The sequence below is a fragment of the Hydra vulgaris genome, chromosome 02, assembly GCF_038396675.1.
Source record: "Hydra vulgaris chromosome 02, alternate assembly HydraT2T_AEP".
Classification (NCBI taxonomy): Eukaryota; Metazoa; Cnidaria; class Hydrozoa; order Anthoathecata; family Hydridae; genus Hydra; species Hydra vulgaris.
The window spans coordinates 45,600,420-45,624,000 of record NC_088921.1 but is presented as its reverse complement, the minus strand read 5'-3'; the positions used below and the strand labels follow the sequence as shown (position 1 = coordinate 45,624,000).

Sequence of the window (23,581 nt, the reverse complement as noted above, 5' to 3'; positions counted from 1 at the left end):
TAACTCAAGTAGTCAACTTTCCAACTCACTTTCCAGACAACCCAAATCATTTATCTTCTCTACTTGACTTATGTCTTATTTCTGATCCTAGTAAGTGCTCAGTTTCTCCACATTCACCCTTAGGTGCACAGTTTGATCTTTCTAAAACTATTATTTCATTCTATTATCTGGGATTCTTTCTGTGATTTTTTTTTGTGATGGCCCTTGCGTAAAAATCTTTTGTCTTCCTGTTGACAAATGTGCTTCTTACATAACTTCGTGGATTCATGCTGGCATGGAATCTTTTTTCCTTCTCGATGATTCCAGATCAATCCTTACTCTTCTCCATGGTTTTACTCACATTGTGCTATTGCAATTACCAATCAAAACCATTTTTTCCATATCTATCAGCAAAATAACTCTCCCAAAAACAGTCGTCTGTATGTTACTGCTAGAAATGATCATAAAAAGGTTTTGTATAACACTAAAGCCCGCTATTCTCAGGTCATGAAATCTAGTATTTCATCAAAAAATTAGGCTCTCGTGACTTCTTGAGAATCTTTAATAGTACCAATAATTAGGGCAAATCTATAATTCCACCTCTCTTGTATGGTTCAGACTAAATCTAAAGTCACCAAAGTTCATATTTATATAAATGTCACCTCATCTAAAGACAAAGCTGAACTGTTTGCTGAGAACTTTTCATCAATATCATCTCTTGATTTCACTAGTTGCGTTCTACCTGATATAGCCAACAAATAGGTTGACCCATTGCTTAACATTCGTATCACTCCAGCTTCTGTATCTAAAGTGATTTCCTGCTTAGACTCTTCTACAGCTTGTGGCCTGGTCAACATACCTGTTATAGTCTTGCAAAAGTGTTCTCTGGAGCTATCGTCTATACTTTCAAAACTTTTCAACAATTGCTTATCAGAGTCTTGTTTTCCAGCCTGCTGGAAAGCGGCATCCATTATCCTTATTTTAAAAATTCTGCAGAGCGATCTGTCTAACTACCGTCCCATTAGCCTTCTTCTTAACATAAGCAAGGTTTTTGAATCTTTAATTAAGAAACACTTAATTTCTCATCTTGAATCTAATAACTTACTTTCTGTCCATAAATATGGATTTCGATCTTCTCGTTCTACAGCTGATTTCCTAACAGTAATAACCGTTAGGTTTCATCGTGCATTAGATAAAGGTTGAAAGGTTAAGGCCTCTTGTCATTTTTAAAGCTTTTGATAAAGTTTGGCATGCTGGTCTTCTCTATAAGCTTTCTTCTTATGGTGTATCTGGTAACATCTTTAAGATTATTGAATCTTTCCTTTCCAATCGTAGTATAAAAGTTGTCCTCGATGGACAGCACTCTTCTTCTTATTCTGTAACTTCAGGTGTTCCACAAAAATCTAATTTTGGCCCTATACTTTTTTTATTTTACATTAATGATCTTCCAGATGTTCTCATAAAGGCACTAACAGTCACATGCTTGCCCTGTGCATTTAAATTCGTAAGAATTCACCAATTTGTTGTGAAATTAGGTTTGAATCATCAGACTATTCTTTCATGTACTTTCGTTTAGCACCACTTCACTCTATCGCCTTTCTCTTTGTACTGTATCGCTCCCTTTCATCTGAAGACTGCACTCTTCGGATTCTATTCTCTATCTTTATAAATCTCAAATCCGGCCTTGTATTGAATGCTGTTGCCATATCTGGGGCACATCTTCTAATGATATGCTTTCACTGTTTGGCAAGGTGCAAAAATGCATTGTAAACATAGTTGGACCTGCTCTAGCTGCCAACTTTTCTACAAATACTAAAATGAGCACTACTCTAAAGAGCTAACATCTCTTGTGCCATCTATTAAAATTCATTCTCGTGTTACCTGTCATTTAAGTCAGTCTCATCCTTTTTCTGTGACTGTTTCTTAGTGCTTTAAAAACTCTTAGTCTTCTTTTTTTTCTTCGAACATCAGTTCTTTGGAATTCGCTTCCTTCGTATTGCTTTCCTGGTTTATATAATTTGCAATCCTTCAAGTCGTCTATAAATCGTTATCTTGCTCTACAATCTTTATCTTTTTTTTTCCAGTAACTTCCAACTCTAATTAGTGGTTGCTTGCAGCCTTGTTAGAAGCGAAGAAGTTTAAAAAAAAAAATGGTATTTTGTAAGCAAACTGTTTCTTTCCAAATGCTTTTCTTATACCTTACCTCAGGCTTGGCCAGGAAGGCGTGCGATTTTAAGTCTTTGTATGACCACGCAAATAATATTTTGTTTTGATGATTTAACCAGGGTTTTAAACAAATGCGCTGAAATAATTAGTTTTTAATTACTTTAAAAATAAATAATTTCGACACGCTTATCTTTACTAATGTTTTTTTATTAGCAAACGCTTTTAAATAAAGTAGCTAATGATTTTAATTTAAGTATCATTGAAAGTTGTATAATTTTTTATTTATATTTTTTAATTATATAAGATTTTTTTATAAGTAAAACAAAAGTTAAAATTTAAAAAAAAAATTTTTATAAGCGACGACTTTAAACAGCCAAGGTCTCTATAATAAACTTTATATTAGAATCATTAAAGTTTTTGCTGAGAAGAAGAAAAAAAAGACAAACTTTTTTGAAAGCTATTTGAATTAAATAACTTTGATCTTTACTTATGTTTTTATATTATTGAAACGCATTTAAATAAAGTAACAAATCGCTGCTAATGATTTTTTATAAAAACATAAATGAATAATATGTTTTTTTATATTTATTTAAGCATTTATTTTTTATTATAAATGTTTTTAAATAAAAAAAAATTATAAAAATTTTTTAAATAAACGATTTAATTATTTTTACTTTTTTTACTTTTTGTGTGAAGAATTGTTAAGAATCTTTTTTTAAACTTTTAAATGTATGTGTTTATTAAACAATTGTCAGTTGTAAGTTGTTACTTTATTTAAAAAGGGTTTCGCATAATATGAAATTTTAAAAATCCTAGTAAAGATAAACGACGATTCAAAGTTATTTATTCCAAACATAATTTTATCGTTATAGTTTATTAGTTATTTTAGTTAAGTTTTAATTTTATTTTTGCTATTTTAGTTTTAGTAAAGTTATTTTTATTTTGTTTTTCACTATTTTTTTTACGAAAATTTATTTGCTTCTTTAACGATAAGTTTTTTTTAAGTTTCTTTATAGTTGAGTTAAGATTTTTATAGCGCGTTTTTAAAACGCATACAAGTTTTTAAAACTTATTAACAGGCATGGTCAAGTTAAGTAAAATCAAATAGTATTTGTGTGGTCATATTATGATGTGAAATCGCATGCCTTCCTGGCCAAGCCTGTTACCTGATAAATCAACACTTAAACTTCCCTTAATGTATTATATAATAAATAATGATTCATATATATGTTTATATTTTTTTAGTGCAATATTGATAGAGATGAGTTAATCCAAAAGATTTCATCATTCGATAACGAAGATGATCTTATTATTTCACGGCTTCACCAACAAAAAAATGGATTAGCTGAGGTTTTAAGTTTTTTTAAATTTACTTGATTAGAGTAATAAAATAAATAAAATTTTCAAGACATTTTTTTTTATTTCTAGAATTTGACTGCAATCTCATTTAATTTGTTACAGTTTAAACAGTTTTTATAAACTATTTAACGACTTAAAAGTCACTAGTTAGCTATTAACTTCAATAAATATTTTTGGCCGATAATAATCGTTAATCAATAAAAGATTAAGTATATCTGTTCTGTTTTGTTTAAAGAAAGAAATGTTTGTATTGCAAAATTTTCTACTGAAATTTATTTTTAAAACAAAAATCCCTATGTTTTGAGTTAAGTAAATAAATGGTATCCATTTTTGAAATAAACTCTAACATATTTTCATGAATCCCTTATGATCTTTTAATCTACAAATAGAATATGTTTCAAAATAGAAAATTGTGATGAAAAAAACCAAAACTTATTTTTGATCGTCTAAACTTTTGCAATTTGTTTTAAAGATTCAAGTTTAATTTTTTCAAACACTATAACTATTTGTTAAATTTTATTTTATGTTTGCATATTTTCATTTTTTTATAGATTATGGTTCTAATATTCCAGTAAGAACATTTTCAAACTTGATTGAGTGGTTTCTGTGAATATGTGAATTAATACTAACGAGATTCAAAAATTATTATTTCACTAATAGTTCGAATCTAATTCGATCAGCTGTTAAACAATTAGCTGTTAGCGCAAATAGCATTTCTTTAATTTAATGATTTAATTTTAACGTAGTTAATTTTAATGTAGTTGATTTTAGAATTAGCATCAGATCTGTTAGTGAAGTTAGATTTTGTGTTATAAAAATTATAATATTATATAGAAAACCAGTGGTGCCCACCACTCGTTTTCTATATAATATTATAATTTTTATAATTTTTTTTCCAAAAATATAAAGATCTTTTCAAGTTTTTTGATTACAAACACTGGTAATGTGTATTGCTGTTTATACTAATAATGTTTTTGTTTCAACCAGGAGTTTGTAAATATTGCAAAAGATTTATTTCATAACAAAGAAAAATTAAATGAACGCAATGAAGAAATAGCTGAATTAAAAGCTGAGCGAAACAATACTAAAGTAATTTCATTATTTTTTAAATTTTTATTTTACTATTTTTCAAATTACTTTCAAATTAAAAATGTTTTGTTTTTTATCGTTATTATATTTGTACTTCTTGTTAAATATTTTCACAAAGTTCAGAGTAAATTACTTTGCTATTACTTCAAGCAGGTTTGTATTTGAAATACATTAAAATTAATTTTTTATATATTTCAGCTGTTACTGGAGCATTTAGAGAGTTTAGTTTCAAGGCATGAAAGATCACTTCGAATGACTGTTGTAAAGCGTCAGGCTCAATCCTCAGCTGGTGTTTCTTCTGAAGTAGAGGTGCTAAAGGCATTAAAATCACTTTTTGAACATCATAAAGCCCTGGATGAAAAAGTGTGTATATATATATATATATGTATATTTACATTTTTTGTTAAGTTTTTTAGAGTTTTATATTTCTTTAAAATATTCTATTTTTAAATAATGAATGTTATTTATATTTTAGTCATAAAGAATTGCTAAATTTTTTTTGTGATTTTTTCTTAACAAAAAATTACTTGTAGATGTTTGAGATTATTTTTCTTTATTTCTTTTTTAACCAAATCCATATTATGTTTCTGAAATAGCAGATTACAGTTGCAATATTGATTTGAATCTTTGTTGCCTGGCCAAACCTAAATCTTTCCTCTTATTTGCAATTCATGCATTTTAACCTAAAAAAATTATTTAACCGGAAAAAAATTATTTTAATTAATTTATATTTATTAAAATTAAATTATATATTTAACCTAAAAAATTATTTAACCTTTAATTTAACCTAAAAAAAATATTCTTTCTATTTTTCAGATTCGAGAAAAACTAAGAATGGCTGTTGAAAAGGCAAATAGTTTAGAAGAAGATCTAGTAGCAGCAAATCAAGAGGTATTTTGATTTTGATTAAATTGAATAATTGTTTTATTTTGCAGTTAGTTCATTATTTGTATATTGATAGATTGACAGATTACAATCTGAGAAAGAACAATTAAGAGCATTCGTAAAGAAGTCTGAAACAAATAATGTAAGAATTACTTTTCATAATATTACTATTATTGCATTCAGTGTTATAAAAATGTTACCGTTAACAATAAACTTTTATATTTATCAATATAAAATTCCATAAACTTCTGCATTTTTCAATATTGACAGTTTATTAGACCCAAATTTGGCCAGGTCTTCAATAACAGGAACCTGGTCATAACCAGCCGTTCAGGTATCTTTCAAGTTTTAAAAATTATGGCTTGAGAAGTTTCTTTTGCTGATATGATTGTGTTTTGAAAACATCATTCATACTTTTGCAAACATTTCACCTTTTGCAGGAAAATTGGAATACAGAGTTGTTTATAAACAACAGGAATATAGAGTTGTTTATAAAGGTTACTTTGTTTAAGAAAATTTAATTGATGTTTATTTTTGTCAACAAATTAAAATTTTACAAAAAAAAAATAATGTTAGTTAATTAGTTATTGTTATCTTTACATGTGACTTAGTATATAAATTTCAGGTATCAATTTTTTAATGTTGATTTGGATATATTTTTACTCTGCTAATATCAAAAAATTAAAATTTTCATTTTTAATTCTTTAATTTTTAATTCTTTAATTTTTTAATAATTCTTGTCCTTTAAATATTCAAATCTCAAATTTGGCATTGTAATGGCAATTAACAGGTATAGGCTTTGTGCATACTCGCCTCCAGAACTGTATAGGTCAGTTTACATATTCAAAAAAAACCACTTGCAAACGACAAATTTTCTAAAAAAAATCTGAATACATTTATTTTTTAGTTTAATTAATTATTTTAAATGTTCATTAAAATTTTATGCCAATTGTCAATTTTCAATTTTCACATCACATGATGTAAATGAAAATGAACTTTATATGCAATTCATATGTAATTTCAGCATGGATAGCATGGAAACAAAAGAAAAAGAGAATGTTTAAAAAAAATGTTTAGGCTGAATTTTTTTGATTAAAATAAATTAGTAAACATATACCAAGAAAAACCAACTTTGTATTTTAAGCAAAGTATGCATTTTCCATTTTAGTTAGAGTTTTAAGTCTTTAAAATGCTGCGTGTATCCGCAGGCTTTATACCTTATTCAAGCGTATTTAATTCTTAAGAGTTTCAGTATAAAAATGATGTCATTGTAGAAACATTTGATTCATACTTTTAATGCAAATTTTGCAAATTTAACTAAAAAAATTGCTCAGTAATTTATAAAGAAAACAAAGTTATAAAGAATTTCTAGGTTGTTTTTTTTTAATATCTTTGCTTCCAACAAGGCTGCAAGCAACCACTATTAGAGTTAGAATTTACTGAAAGAAAAAAGATGAAGATTATAGAGCAAGATAATGATTGACAGATGACTTGATGACAAAAAACTTCTGCAACACTACAGCGGTTATGTTTTCCGGTCCACAAGCTGTAGAAGATTCTAAGCAGGAAATCACTTTATATACAAAAGCTGGAGTGATACGAATGTCAAGCAATGGATCAACCTGTTTGACGACTAACTAAGGTAGAATGCAACTAGTGGAATCAAGAGATGATATTGATGAAAAGTTTTTAGCAAATGATTTAGCTTTGTCTTTAGGTGAGGTGACAAAATCTGAACTGTACAACACAGGTGGAATAACAGATTTGCCCTTATTGATACTGTTAAAGATTCTCAAAAAGTCACGATAACCTAATTTTTTAGATGAAATACGAGATTTCATGACCTGAGAATAGTAGGCTTTGGCATTAGACAAAACCTTTTTACAATAGTTTCTAGCAATAGTAAACAGATGTCTGTTTTCTGGAGAATTGTTTTGCTAATAGATATGGAAGTAATGGTTTCGATTGGAAATTGCAGCAGCACAATGTGAGGTAAACCAAGGAGAAGAGTGAGGCTTGACTTGAATTCATGCCAGCCTGAATCCAAAAAGTTATGTAAGAAGCACATTTATCAGCAGGATGAGGAAAGATTTCTACCCAAGACCAATCACGAAGAAAATCACGGAAAGAGTCCCAGTTGGCTTTAAGGTAGTTGTTAGAGGTACAATGATAATGGGATTCTGATGGTGAAGAAGAATAAGATAATAGTTTTAGAGAGATCAGACTGTGATCAGAAGCACCTTAAGGTGAAGTTGGAGAAACTGAGCACTGACTAGGATCAGAAACAAGACATAAGTCGAGTAGAGAAGGTAAATGATTCAGGTTGTCTGGAAAGCGAGTTGGAAAGTTGACTGTTTGATTTAAAAATAGAGAAAGGCAAAAGTTGTGGGCCTTAACGCCGGCAGAGTCACTGACACTAGAGTTAAGCCATTCAATGTGATGAGCATTAAAGTTACCAACAACAAGAATATTGGCTTTTGGAAAAGGGAGAGGGCTTGGTCAATTTGATCAGAAATAACATCAAAAAGAGTGCAGTCTTGAGATGAAGGAGAGCGATATAGAACAAAGAGAAATTGAGTGATAAAGTAAAGTGGTGCTAAACAAAAGCACAGTAGTCTGATGATTCAAACCTAGTTTACTGACAAATGGGTGAATTCTTATGAATGTAAATGTCTGTACAAGGTGACAACTAAGATTTCATTCCGTAACAAGAATGTAATGTCGTTTTTAACCCATTTAATGAACTATTTTTAATAAATATTAGAAACAATTTATAGAGTAAGATATTTGTAAACATCTTAGTTTTTGTTTATAGATAAAACTTACTTGAAACTTTACAGGATATTGAATTAATAATAAACAAAAAAAATTTTTTGAAATCCATTTTTGAAAAGAATTCTTTGTAACAAAAAAGCTTCTACTATTAAGTTGGGAGTTACTAGAAAACAAAGAGTAGAGTTAAAGAGCAAGGAAATGGTTGAAAGAAGATTTGAAAAACTGCAGATTTTGTGAGAGACACATACTTTAGAAGAATGCTATTGCTGAATGACAAGTCAAGCAGTTATGAGGTTTGATTGATGGAACTAGAGATGAAATCTCCTTTGAGAGACCATGATATTATTTTAAGAAAAGAGAAAAAGATCCTACTTTACAATGATGGGGGAGAGGCTCAAGCTTTGCAGATAAAGCAGGTTCAACTATATTTACAAAGTATTTTTGGATCTTGTCTAGAAGAGAAAGAGCATTATTAGATGAACCAACCCAAATATGATAACAGTATTCAGTACAGGATTAAGTAAGAGATTTGTAGAGGTAGAGAATGGAATCAGGAGTAAGATAATGATGAGCACAATAAAGAGAAGCATCCTTAGCAGATGCTAACTTTGCTAAAATTGTATATATGGTTCCCATAAGAAGTAAGTAGTGAGTCATAATCTAAGAAGACTTAAATAATAGAACTGAGTGAGAGGGTTGTCATTCATTAATATAAGAATGTTGACAGTATTGCGATAGTTGTTTGCTAGTGTATATAATAACTGAGTTTTGTTTGAGTTAAAATTCGCAATCCACTGCAAGCCACAATCTGTTACAGAAGTGAGAAGCAGTTGAAAAGAGAATACTTTTTGTCAAGACAGGAGTATAAAGTTGAGTTGTCAGCAAATAGAGCCACTTTAGGTGTAATATTGTCTGCATCTCCACATTTCCACTACATGCTGACTCTCCATTGGGTAGCAGAGTTGCAAAAGCACTTTCTCTTAGCAAATATGGTAGTGGGTTAAAGTCAATACTGAAATTAAATCCAAAGCACTACTGTGCTACCTTTCAAATTTAGCTAAAGAGTTTAATCTGCAGTCTTATTCATTTACTAAAAATTAAATGAACAGAAAATGAAATAATCATGTTATCAAAATAATCTAAGATGTGTGCAATTTGATTAAAAGATTTTGAAACCAAGTCAAATGTCTTCAACTAGCTAAATATTTACTGTATTAAACTGTATTTATTGTTGATCTAAATTTTTCTTTTATCTCATTGAGATGAATCTTTATATAAAGTTATTTTTTTAAAAATACAATAGTAGTACAGCTGCACGTTTCTTTTATCTCATTGAGATGAATCTTTATATAAAGTTATTTTTTTAAAAATACAATAGTAGTACAGCTGCACGTTTCTTTTAGTGAAAAGCAATAACAATAAAATATATTAAATGTTTATTGTATCTGCAATTTTGTCATGCAAAATTATGCTTGGAAAGTTAATCCACATACTTGTTATTTTTTATTTTCAGTTTTTGAAAATATATTCATTCTTAATGGTAAATTGTAGGGGTTTAGTTTAGTTTTCATTCTTTATTAGTTTTTCCAATGGAATCTGTTGTTTATGAGTTATTGTTAGCGTCCTTTGCATCTGCTAACTAAGCTTTATAGGGGTTAGGATATATAAGAATAGGTGCAATGGAACGTATATACATGGACTGACTTATAGATAGATATAGGTGCAATTAGTGCACATATATGTCAATATCTGGCCATAGTCAGTACTGAACATCTTTTGAATTATTTTTATTCTACTGATCGTTAATTGTTAGTTTTTTGATTTAAAATTTTACATATAAGTTTTAGCAATAAAATAAAATTTAAAGTTTAAATTTTATTTTATTGCTAAAAAAAAAAAAATTTATTAGTAGACTATATTTTAGGGTTTCTTAAGCCCATTTTACAACAAACAGGTCCTTTATATTATCAAAAAAAACTTCTTCAAAAGTAAGGTTGAAAAATAGTAATCACTTTATATTTATATATTAAGGTGGGTCTGAAAACAAAATAGAGAAATATCTGGTTGGATTGAAGTGTTCTATACTATAAAATAACACCAAGTTTCAAATATTTCCTTTTAAAAATTTATATATATATATATATATATATATATATATATATATATATATGTGTGTGTGTGTGTATATATGTGTATGTATATATATATATATATATATATATATATATATATATATATATATATATATATATATATATATATATATATATATGTATATATATTTATATATATATATATATTTATATATATATATATTTTTTTTTAAACATCTTCGCTTCCAACAAAGCTGCAAGCAGCCACTAATTAAAGTTGGAAGTTACTGAAAGAGAAAAGATGAAGATTGTAGAGCAAGATAACGATTGACAGACGACTTAAAAGATTGCAAATTATATGAGTCAGGAAAGCAAGATGAAGGAAGCGAATTCCAAAAAGCTGATGTTCGAGGAAAAAAACTAGGCGAATATGCGTTTTTGGAGCACTTAGGAACAGTCACAGAAAAAGGATGACACTTAATTGAATGACAAGTAACACGAGAATGAATTATAGTAGATGGCACAAGAGACGCTAGCTCTTTAGAGCAGTGCCCATTATAGTATTTGTAGAAAATAGAAAGAGAAGCAACATTACGACGATGTGATAATGGTTGGAGGTTGGCTGCAAGAGCAGGTCCAACTATGTTTACAACGCGTTTTTGCACCTTGTCTAAAAGAGAAAGGGCATCATTAGAGGATCCGCCCCAGATATGGCAACTATTCCATACAAGGCCGGATTTGAGATTTATAGAGATAGAGAATAGAATCTGAAGTAAGAAAGTGACGAGCTCGATAAAGAGATGCAACCTTAGCAGATGCTAATTTTGCAACTGATTTGATATATGGGGTTTCCAAGAAAGATTAGAAGTAAGAGTTAATCCTAGAAGATGAAGAGTAGGTGACTCATCGAGTACATCACCGTTCATAAACATAGGAAGATCTAAATTATTGCGATAACGATTGGCTGAAAAAAATTGAGTTTTATCTGAATTAAAGTTCACCAGCCACTGTGAGCCCCATGCTGTAGCAGAAGTAAGATCCTTTTCAAGCTCAAATGCCCCCTCCAAGCAATCAGAGGGTGTTGGTTTTTTATCACGACAAGAATAAATGGTAGTGTCATCAGCAAACAATGCCATCTTAGATGAGAGAATATCTGGAAGATCGTTAATGTAGATTAAAAAGAGTATAGGGCCAAGGATAGAATCTTGAGGAACCCCTGAAGTTACAGAATAAGAAAAAGAGTGTTGTCCATCGAGGACAACTTTTATGCTACGATTGGAAAGAAAAGAATTCGATGATCTTTAAGATGTTGCCGGATACACCATAAGAAGAAAGCTTATGGAGAAGACCAGCATGCCAAACTTTATGAAAAGCTTTTGAAATGTCGAGAGCGATGGCCTTTATCTCTCCACCTTTATGTAATGCACGATAAAACCTGTCAGTTATTACTGTTAACAAATCAGCTGTAGAACGAGAAGATCGAAATCCATATTTATGGTCAGAAAGTAAGTGATTAGATTCAAGATGAGAAATTAAGTGTTTGTTAATTAAAGATTCAAAAACCTTGTTTATGATAGGAAGAAGCCTAATAGGACGGTAGTTAGACGAATCAGATCGCTCTCCAGAATTTTTGAAGATAGGGATAACAGATGCCGCTTTCCAGCAGGCTGGAAAGCAAAACTCTGATAAGCACTTGTTGAATAGTTTTGAGAGTATAGACGACAGCTCCGGAGAACACTTCTGCAAGACAATAACAGGTATGTTGTCCGGGCCTCAAGCTGTAGAAGAGACTAGGCAGGAAATCACTTTAGATACAGATGCTGGAGTGATATGAATGTCAAGCAATGGATCAACCTGTTTGTTGGCAATATCAGGTAGAAAGCAACTAGTGGAATCAAGAGATGATATTGATGAAAAGTTTTTAGCAAACAATTCAGCTTTGTCTTTAGGTGAAGTGACAAAGTCTGAACCATACTAGAGAGTTGGAATTATAGATTTGCCCTTATTATTGATATTATTAAAGATTCCCCAGAAGTCACGAGAGCCTAATTTTTGAGATTAGATACGAGATTTCATGACCTGAGAATAGCGGGTTTTGGCGTTAGACAAAACCTTTTGACAATTGTTTCTAACAGTAATAAACAGACGCTTGTTTTCTGGAGAATTATTTTGCTGATAAATATGGAAGTAACGGTTTCGATTGGCAATCGCAGCAGCACAGTGTGAAGAAAACCATGGAGGAGAGTGAGGCTTGACCTGAAATCGACGAGAGGAAATACGAGATTCCATGCCAGCCTGAATCCACGAAGTTATGTAAGAAGCACATTTGTCGACAGGAAGACAAAAGATTTCTACCCAAGGGTCGTCACGAAGAAAATCACGGAAAGAATCCCAGTCAGCTTTACTGTAGTTGTAAGAGGTTCGATAATAGGGGGATTCAGGTGATGAAGAAGAATGAGATATTAGTTTTAGAGAAATCAAACTGTGATCAGAAGCACCTAAGGGTGAATGTGGAGAAACTGAGCACTGACTAGGATCAGAAACAAGACATAAGTCGAGTAGAGAATATATATATATATATATATATATATATATATATATATATAACCATATGTATATATAACCATATATATATATATATATATATAACCATATATATATATATATATAACCATATATATATATATAACCATATATATATATATATTGGATATACAGGATAACCATATATATATATATATATATATATATATATATATATATATATATATATATATATATATATATATATATATATATATATATATATATATATATATATATATATATATATATATATATATATATATATATATATATATATATATATATATATATATATATATATATATATATATATATTGGATTCAGCAAAAGTTCATTTATGTTTTTTTTTCTAGTTTGCAGATGGAATGACAAATGACAATATAAATGAAATATATATGGAAATGAATGATCTGAAATATAGACTAGAGCAAAAGAAACGGGAGTTAGATAAAGTATGATCTTTTATTGTTTTTTCTTTTTGGTGACTTTTTCTAAAAATAGATAGTAAAAAAATACTTTTATGCTTATAATTTCAGTCTATGAAAGAAAACAAAGAAATGCAAGAAAAATTTAGTCAACTGGAAGATCAAGTCACTACAACTAATAGAAAAGCAAGTTTTTCTCAGGAAAACAATCAAAAGATTATCAAAGAATTAGAAGAGGTAATATCTTTTTAAATAATTGTACATATTTAATTGTAAAATATTTTTAAGAAATAAAAATTTTGTAATAAAAAATAAGAAAGCTTACACAAAAAAATTATTTTTTATGATAAACATGCTTCTATCTAAGGTTTCTGAAAATACCACTCAAACCTTATTTTTGGTACAACTATTCTGACGAAGTATAAAAACTTAAAATAATTTAAAATTAAAGTTATAATAACAACATTTTTAATAAGTTTATATATATATATATATATATATATATATATATATATATATATATATATATATATATATATATATATATATATATTCATTTCATGTAATTGTGAAATATTCATCAGATGTTAGACATTCTGCTATTAATCGCTTGATTCTTAGTCCATGAGGTGATATTCCTGTTAATATTACCCTAAAAATAAAGTTTTTGTTTGAAAAAATGCAACAAAAAAATCTTAAATGCTTAGTTTTTAGAAGCAGCATCATAAAAACACACATAAAATGATATTATTGTATAGTTTTACTTATTTTTACAACAAAAAAACTAGAAATTAGTTTAGTTTATGCCTGCCATTTTGTGTTGTTATTTATACTTACTATTATGCAGATAAAAATTGTTATATTTGTTCATTCACCATCTGGCTACAGCATCTGTTAAAATAATTTAAACAGTCAACGGTGATAGATGAAAACATTTTAACTAACTCATGTCAATGTCACCCATATGTCAAAAATATATTACCTAAACTGAATTGTCATTACATTGCGTAATAGAAAGTAATGGTTTCTATTTGCTTTTTATTAATTCAATAAGTAAATAAAAACAACAGATAATTAGTTTTTACTGTAGGTACGTGTTATTTTATTTTCTATTACGAGTTATAAATATTCATGTTTCTAAGGGCATGGTAACCATAAATGCGTAACTGATTATTATTATTTGCATTACTGAGAGTGCAGTAGTCAAAAATTCAAATTCAAACACAATATTATTTTTAATAGTAGGTTTTTTAACAATAATATTTTTGGAAACTAAATGAATTGAATTTGACATATTTTTTTACAAAACCGAGTATCTAATTTAGATACTGTCTATATATTTGCACAAGTTTTTTTGTCTTTGCTTTCTAATTTATTTCTAACTTTTGACCAGATAAAACCAAATATGGAAAATATTCTTTTAATTGATTCTGAGTTAGCAGGAAATCTTTAAAGTTTAGAAATAAATTACTGAAATCCTTTAGGCAATTTTTTCTTTACTGATTTCTCATTTCTCTTGTTAATGATTAATCACCAATCACTGCACAAGATTGTTGATATAATTTGATTGCTCAACATCCTTGTAGGAAACACAATCCTTTGGATTGTGATGCTTTTCTATACATCACAATCCATTATATCTTGCATACATAACAAGTGAGGACTTGTTATGTATGCAAGATATAATGCTTCATAGTACCATTACATCTTCTTGATAGCTATGGCCTATTGACTTAGTTCAGGGTTGTTCAGAAGTAAGAGCAACAACTCAACACATTCTTATAAGTGACAGCTGTCACTTTTGCAACCATGTGTTTGATGACATCTGGGTGTGTTGTTTCCTTTTTTAAAAGATTTAAATATTGTTCAGTAATGTTCAGAACACCCATATGTTTCGATATGTTTTTTTGATTAAATACCTCATTTTTTTAATCTTATTTTCAATTTCTGACTACAAAAAATATTTCCTTGTTTTCTATTTCATTAAATGACATTACAAAGGAGTTTGGTACAATACTTGGCTGTTTATTTGATGCACAATCAGTTATGCATAAAAGTTTTGACTTGAGTCTGTCATAAGCACTATGATTAATAATTGGATCATTATTGATACTACTTCATCCATATTGCATAATTATTTTGTCTCTCCTTGGTTGATCCATCAGTTATTTCATTATAAAATTCTTGTTATATGTTAAATAGCATAATATTGAATATTTTTTAAATAAAGTTAAAGGAGAAAATTATAATTATTTTTAATGCTATTAAATAAAAAGATAAAGTTTTGAGAGATATAAAATAATAATAATAAAACCATAAATTACTTAAAAAAATCTACTGGGCTAGGATTTAAAAAAAGCGTGTTTTTTGTATTTTTATTGCATATAATACAATCCTGTATTATATGCAAATGTTGATTGTTTGCAGCTAAATTTATAAAAAGAGATTTCTAAATTTTAGGCTGTAGTTCAAAAAAATGATATTGAAAATCGCATGATGGTATTAGAAAAACGTTATGTGCGTTCACAAAATGAACTTTCTTCTGCAGGAGAAGAATTAGAAAGATTACGCGCTGAGTTGTTTGGTTTACAGACAATGCTTGAACAGGTATTTTTATATTTTTTCAATTGTTTTTTTTTTTTGTTTTTTTTGAAGTAGCTCAATATTTTTTTAATAAAAAAATTTAGTGGCAAAAATTTATGTCATGCATATCAGAAATATACTTTTACCAACTATACGAACTTTATGAACTTTACCTTCAGAAATGCTTTAGTTGTTACTATTACCTGTTGACTGTTTTGGTGATTTTTGACAATTGTCAAAAAAACTTTGTTTTTTATTTTTAAAATGTCTGATAAAGAAAAGCAACAAAGAAATTGTTCAATACTAATAATAGAGGTGTTATGAGTTTTTTGGCAAAAAAATTCTGCTTGAGTCCAATTCAACTTTAATCTCAATTTCATCTAAATCTCAAAATTTTGAATACTTAAAATATTTACTTTTATCACTAAAATCTTTTTATAATAAAATTTTTTTGTTTTATCTTATTATATTTTAAATTTTTTTTATTTTATCTGTGATATATTTATATTTTAAATGTTTTTTATTTTATTTATGATATATTTATATTTTAAATGTTTTTTGTTTTATATAAACAACAACATTTTTGTCATTGTTATAACATGCTTACCTTTTTTTTATGACATCCAAAATTTATAATCATATAAATCATTTCTTAATTTTGATAATTAGCACATTTAATACATGTGTGCCATATGCAACTGTAATATTATTAGTGATTTCAAAATAAATGTTTCATCGGTATTTTTTTGCACTTAGTGTGCTATTGTTGTATAAAACTTTAAAAAATTTAAAAAAAAAAAAAAAAATCAGCCAAATTGTGAAAATGAGTAGTAAAAATAAACCAATTATTGACATGGCCATAAATGGTATTATGCCCAAAAACATTTCTAAGATGCTAAACAAGCCTCTAAGTACTCTAAAGCTGTGAGTGTCAGGAGGACATATCAATTAAAAATGTGGCATATGTCTTTCTGAATACTTTTAATAAATAATAAGCAAAAGAAGTTATGTGGTACAATTGTTGTACCACGTCAAAATCAGTAGTCAAATAAACATTTTTAACAATTTTTGTTGCTGAAAGCCAAAAAATTTATAGATTAGATTTGTTGTTTTAAATTTCAACTATTATAAAATACTTGATAGTTGTAAAAGTATTCTGTATTTTAAGTACTTTAAGATATGTATTTTGTTTGAAAGTATTTTGTATTTGTATTTTAAAAATTAAGTTTATTGAATAAATTTTAAATTTTAGTTATTGTAATCATTACATTTGTTAAAGTTCAAACAAAACAAAAAAAGTCATTCAAACAAAAAATAACAACATAAGAACAAATAAAGTTCAAATAGTTTCAAAGTTTTAACTTTAATTTGGTATAAAACACACAGATTATTTAGCTATGCAAAGTAAAAACTTTATCAGTGTTGATGGCAAAAACATTTAAACATCAGTGTTAACAGCAAAAACATTCAAACATCAGTGATAAAAAACATCTTTTATAACATCTCATACACTTACAGCTCTTAAGATAGTAATAAATATATTTTTCTTGTTTTCATTCTTTATCTATGTAAATTTTTTATTTGTCCTTGTATGTTGTTATGTTTGGATTTGTTTTTCTAATGAGACCCTCTCTCTTTTAGACAAAGTTTGCATTTTTTTTTTTTTTTTAATAAAAGTTTATGAATGAAACTAAATCAAAAAGCATTGTAATCGTTGTCACTTCTTTTTACTGTAAGCAAAAACAAAAAATTCATTTTATTTTTCCTCAAAGATAGATTTCCTGACTCGTACAATTTACAGTCTTCTTTCTACATTTTTTTTTTGTTTGTTTTTTTTGTTTTCTTGCAGTCTGTTTTTTTTTTCTTGTTTTCTGTAGTCTCCCAGTTTAATTAGTGGTTGCTTGTAGCATTGTTGTAAGCAAATTTGTGTCAAATGGTTAGCTGGATGCAAATATGTCTACTTGTTGGTGATGTTTTATCTTACAAAGCATGACTTGGTGTAGTATGATTTTGACATTCAGCTGTTCTGAAATAAATCTGCTTCAAAAACTCTAGTGCCTAACTTAAATCCTTCAGATTTTATTGTATAATTTTTTTTTGACATAAAAATATTTACTTTTTATAATAATGTGTATTTATTTCTTTTCCTTTTTTTGTTTTAGAAAGATGAGAAGATTGAAAATTTACAAGAGCAATGCAAATTTTATGAAATGAAGTTTTCCCAAACAGTCAAGCATGTTGAAGAGTTACCTAAGATTCAGGAAGAACTTGAGAATCGTAAAGCTGCTCTTAATGCGGTAGATTAAGTTACATATATAACAATAGTTACATATTGCAACTATATATATAACAATAGTGTAACTATATATATTACATAGCAGTAACTGTTTTTTTTACCTTTTAAATAATATATAACTTAATATATAATTAAATACTTTTTGATTGTTTTATTTCAGATGACATTTTCTTTTAGGCTGAAGAAAGAAATTTTACTGCTGAAGAAAAAGTACAAAATCTTCAAGCTCAATTAGATGAAATAACTGAACACTTAGCCAGGGTAAGATTCTTGTTAGTATTTTAGCAATTTTTTTTTTTTACTTCTAAACTTATCATTTATTATTCAATAATTTCTTATTACTTTATTTCCTATGTCTTACAGTAAAAAGTTTTTTTAGGCTAATGAATGTGAACGGTTAACTGTGGAGCATAATATAAAACTTCAAAGCACAATAGATAAACTTATGGCAGAATCCAATTATCAGCTTCAAAAGCAGCTTAAAGAACGCATGCAGTCAATTGATGATAAAGTAATTTTATTTACTTTTGAATTTTTGTATATATTTATCTTTTTTTATATTTTTTGTACATTTTCATCTTTGCATTAATCTACTACCTTAATAATTATAAATTAACCATTATTAATTATCAATTTAGTAATAAAAAACTTAACAAAATTTTTTATTACTAAATTGAGTCTATTGTTTGTCTATTTTTAAATTAACCATTGTTAATTATCAATTTAATAATAAAAAATTTGACCAGACTTTGGTCTATTGTTAATAAATTATCTGAAATCATAATAACTTTTGAAGTGCTCAGTATTATAAGAGCTGTATCTAAAAAGAGCAAGAATTAAATGTCTGGAGTTCTGGAGTCTGGAGTTCATATGTTCTTAATTTTAGTCTGGAGTTCAAGAGTTCTTATTTTTACCTGGAGTCTTGAGATTCCTATTAAAGTTTTGGGATAGTAATGAAAAATTTAAAAATAGACAATCAAATCGTTTTTCTGACAATCAAATTTTTATTCATTTTTATCTTTTATATACATAGCAATTTATGTATTGCACCTTTTTGTGTAGGGGAGAGTAGAGCATCATGATACATGGGGCGCTATGAAACATTGTAATTGTGGAGGCATCTTAAGAGTTGTGAAAATCACTTTCATTTGGTGAAACAGTTATTAGTAGAGCTATGTTTTGACAAAAAGTTATATCATTAGATATCATTAGGCCTGTGAGGGGTTGAATTTTGTGTTTTTTTTTTTTGATGACAAAGTAATTTATTAGATTTTTATGTTGCTAAGTTTTAAAGTATGTTATTCAATGTGTTTATCAGTAAGAAACATTGTTTTGTAAACTACAATCCATAAGCTCTTTACTTCATTAAGCAAAACTATTGAAAATACACATTGCGAAACTAAAATTTAAGCAATGGTTTTCTGTTAGCAAGTATGGAGTAACTTGATACAGCATTTGTTGAGGGCCTTAAAACTTTAGAATAGTACTCCATTGTATCATAGTCATTTCTTTTAATACTTACAGTCATTTTTTAAGAGATTTAGGTATATAAAATACTAGGAGATCCAATTTTGATTCAAAGCCATTATTTAGTGATGCTTATAAATTACATTTAAAACATAATCATATGGATTTCTGAAATGTGATTTAGACCATTGGATGCTTTATTTGGGTTATAATTAAGTAAAAATTCTTTTCTCTAATTTTTATACTTTTTATTTACTTTTTTAATAATGCTTATAGTTTTTGTCTATGTACCCCATGGGTGCAGTACCTTGATACAAGTTTCTAATTTTACTTTAAATATTTTCACAAGTTTAACCTGTTATATTTTGATAATAAATAAATTTAATTTTGTAGGTATAATTTTCTACAATTTAAACCAATCGCCTAAAAAAAAGGCGTATTCGAAAATTTGTTATTAAGCAAAAACCAAAAGTGTATCATGGTGCCCCACTCTCCCCTAACATAAAAAAATATAATTACATGTTTATGCAATATATGACATGACTTATTTTCGTGTAAAGCCAAATAGCATACAAGTTAGACTCGTTTTAAAAATCAATATCAAAGAATAAGTTTTTAATAAAATTTACAGATCATTCCAATTTACGTAAGTAATTTATAATCCTCCTATATTATAATTAATTTTTCTTTTCGTTATTTTTGTATTTTGTTATTCCTCTTATATAGTTTTCTTTTTTCTTTTATTTAGAATTTACAATGCTTAATATTTTGTTATTTTGTATCAGTTCAAATTGTTTTTTGTTTTTGTTTTTTTGTACAAAATTACAAAATATATTTAATCTTTGTACAAATCTCTGTACAAAATATATTTAATCTTATACTAAATTATAATTTCCATCAGTTACTATTTTTAGTTACTATTTTTCTAACTTTTTAACTAACAATTGTTTCTAAGCTGTTTTTGTTTAACCAATCAGAAACATTTGGGTCTTTTAATTTTTTAGCACTTTTGATTATTTAATTTTGATGCAAATATTATATATATAATATATAGTTTTAACTTTATGACTTTAAATGTATTTATATTTATTATAAAAATATATATGTATTAATATTTATTAAAAATTTTTACTTGTCTTCTTTCTTGTGGATAGAATGCCTTTTCAATCAGTATGATTTTTAAAGATCAAAATATCATTTTATTTTTTGGTCATTTAATGTTGATTGGTTGTTTAAAACTGACTGTTTAAAAATAATAAAAAAGTAACTAAAACAACTAAAATAGAATGGTAACAATATTTTTTCTTCCCCATGTTATTTCAAAGTATGCATAAATATTTAATTAGCTTTTTTAAAAAAATTAATTTTGTATGCATTGTTCGCACTGGTATAAAACTGTAGTTAACAGCAATTTAGTGCATTAATTAGCAATTGTATATATAGTAAATAAAGAACAAAAAATAAAGATCAAGAAAGTTTTCTTTAATTGTACACTATATTATTATGGCCTGCAATTTAGTGACTGTAGATTTGTAATAATTGTAATAAAAAATGAATAATAAGAACAAGAAAATCAGATATATCATATATATAATCTTATATATAAATTGAATCTATTAGTTTTAGTTTTATTAAGTGTTGATTAAAGCTGTACCAATGCAGTAAATAGATAAAAAGTTTTTTTGTGCTATTTTATGTTATTTTAGTTCTCTGTTTAAATATATGGAAATTATTTTCCAACTGAATTTTGAGTAGCCCTTGAAGCAATTTCAAAAATTAAAACTTAGTTTTAAGTAGCTCTTAGAACAATTCCAAAAATTAAAACTGAGTTTTAAGTAAATCCCCAAATCAATTCCAAAGATTAGGTCAATTTTTGCAATTTGAAAACTTACTAATAGACATCTTGTCTAATTATTGCTGGGAAAATAACCCAATTGCCCTGGTTGCCCTTTCTTGTCCATTTGATTTTTCTTCTTTTTTTTCTTTTAAAAAAAAAAAACTTTTTTTAAAAAATTACTTAGTTGGGTGAGAAAGTGATTTTTTAAACTGCTACCAATATTAATAGAAAATAGTAATAAAATTTTATCATGATATAAGGTTGAGATTTGTTGCTAAAGCAAGTTCAAAAAACTTCACAGTGTGCTTTTCAGTGCTTCACAGTGTGCATTTCAGATACTTAATATCATTTTAAACAATTTTATTTTAGAATAACATTTGCCAGCAACTAGAAAAGTCTAAAAGCGAAATTGAAAAGATTTCTAAAGAAAAGGTTGTTTGTTAAGTGCATATTTTTATTAATATATTATTTTATATCATTATTTTATAATAGTTGGAAATATTTGAAGAGTATTTCAAATCTTTCAAAAAGTTATTTTTTATAGAATATTTTGGTGGGTGAAATTTCAAAGCTCAAAGAAGAGATTTTAAGTCTTAAAAGAGAAGTAGGTTTTTTTAATATAAATATTTTGAATTTTTGTTTTGAAATTTCAAAAAAAAAAAAATGTTTTAATTAATATTTTAAGTCATTCCTAACTGGCAGCAAGGTTGTCACTAGTCCTACCACAGGATTGCCTGTTGCACACTCAAGAGTGCCAGCAATACTTAGTCCTGTGTTTCGAACCTCTTCATTGTCAGCTGGTTCCAAATTATCATCATATATTCCACCAAAAGATGAAACAGACAATTCTTGGCAGAAAATGAATCAAGCTAATGTCATTTCTAATGTTGCAATTGCATTAAATAACAAAGATGATTTAAAAAGTTTAAGTCGAATTCCAGCAATTATTGATGATACTCTAGAATCTCTTACATCAAGTGATGCACATAGGCTAGCTAGTATGCTTCAAAATCAACTAAATGCTATAAATGAAGAACTAGAGTAAGTTTTGAAAGTATTTTTATTCAACATCTTTCTGTCAACTATTTTTAACACCACTTTATACTTAATACTTATAAATTTATGCTAAAGTAAATAGCATATTAAATTGTTTATACTATAGACATATTATGTATATGATATTATATAATACAACATATATAAATATTTTATAAATAAATGAAAAATCTCATAAAAATTTTGTTTTAATTTTTTTATTATGTCTAAGGTTGTTGCAAGTTGAGCATCGAAATACAGAACTGTTGACTGAACAAATAGAAAAAAGAGTTGGTAGTGAAACAAGTAGTTTGGATGGAAGTATTAATTCTAAAGATTCTTCTGAAAACAAGATTGAAGACAGAAAATTAAAATTAAACATAACTTCTGATACTTATGCTAAACCTGATGTAATATGCTATAATTTCTTTTGTTTTTTTCTATGACAATTTTTGGTAATGCAAAAATAAGCATTTTATTTAGTTATTTTTTAGAGAAGAAACCCTTCTGATAGTAATGATTCTTTTGGTTTTACAAGATATGATCCATTGGATACAAAACCTTTAATGGTACTTTTTAACTAACAAACTTTACTGATTTTTAGTTTGATTTGAAGAGTTTTAAGCAATTTAGTTTCCAGTTTTATCTAAAGGTTCTTTAAAAAATATTTTTTTGCTTTTAGAACTAGTCTTGTTACTGTTAGTATATAAATTTTTATAGTTAAATTTTAATGCAGGTTATAATCCACAAATGAAACAAATAATAATAATATTAATAATGCTACATTAAAACCAATTTTATTTTTGAATTAACATGCCTGAATTTACCTAGAAACACTATAAAATCAAGCCAAACAAAAACTTAGTTCATTTTTGAAATGTAGTGTTATAACCAAATATTATAACATTTAAATTGTTTTGAATATGTTTTGAAATAAAAAGTATTTTAATTTTGAAGCAGTTTTAATTGCGCTATGATTATTAAGGTGCATTGAAAAACAGAATTT

General features: G+C 27.2%; 1 protein-coding gene across 1 annotated transcript in view; it reads left to right on the top strand.

Annotated features, from left to right (window-relative positions):
- LOC100204950 (liprin-alpha-1) overlaps nt 1-23,581 on the top strand; it is a 33,823-nt gene that overhangs the window by 2,098 nt on the left and 8,144 nt on the right. Inside the window, exons 2-17 of the mRNA XM_065791087.1 lie at nt 3,391-3,495; nt 4,492-4,593; nt 4,792-4,956; nt 5,410-5,484; nt 5,555-5,620; nt 13,286-13,384; nt 13,469-13,594; nt 15,818-15,964; nt 18,103-18,237; nt 18,414-18,497; nt 18,616-18,747; nt 21,910-21,972; nt 22,085-22,144; nt 22,226-22,581; nt 22,808-22,985; nt 23,070-23,144. Of these exons, the coding sequence (XP_065647159.1) occupies nt 3,391-3,495; nt 4,492-4,593; nt 4,792-4,956; nt 5,410-5,484; nt 5,555-5,620; nt 13,286-13,384; nt 13,469-13,594; nt 15,818-15,964; nt 18,103-18,237; nt 18,414-18,497; nt 18,616-18,747; nt 21,910-21,972; nt 22,085-22,144; nt 22,226-22,581; nt 22,808-22,985; nt 23,070-23,144 (1,968 nt within the window). The remainder of the gene's footprint in view (nt 1-3,390; nt 3,496-4,491; nt 4,594-4,791; nt 4,957-5,409; nt 5,485-5,554; nt 5,621-13,285; nt 13,385-13,468; nt 13,595-15,817; nt 15,965-18,102; nt 18,238-18,413; nt 18,498-18,615; nt 18,748-21,909; nt 21,973-22,084; nt 22,145-22,225; nt 22,582-22,807; nt 22,986-23,069; nt 23,145-23,581) is intronic.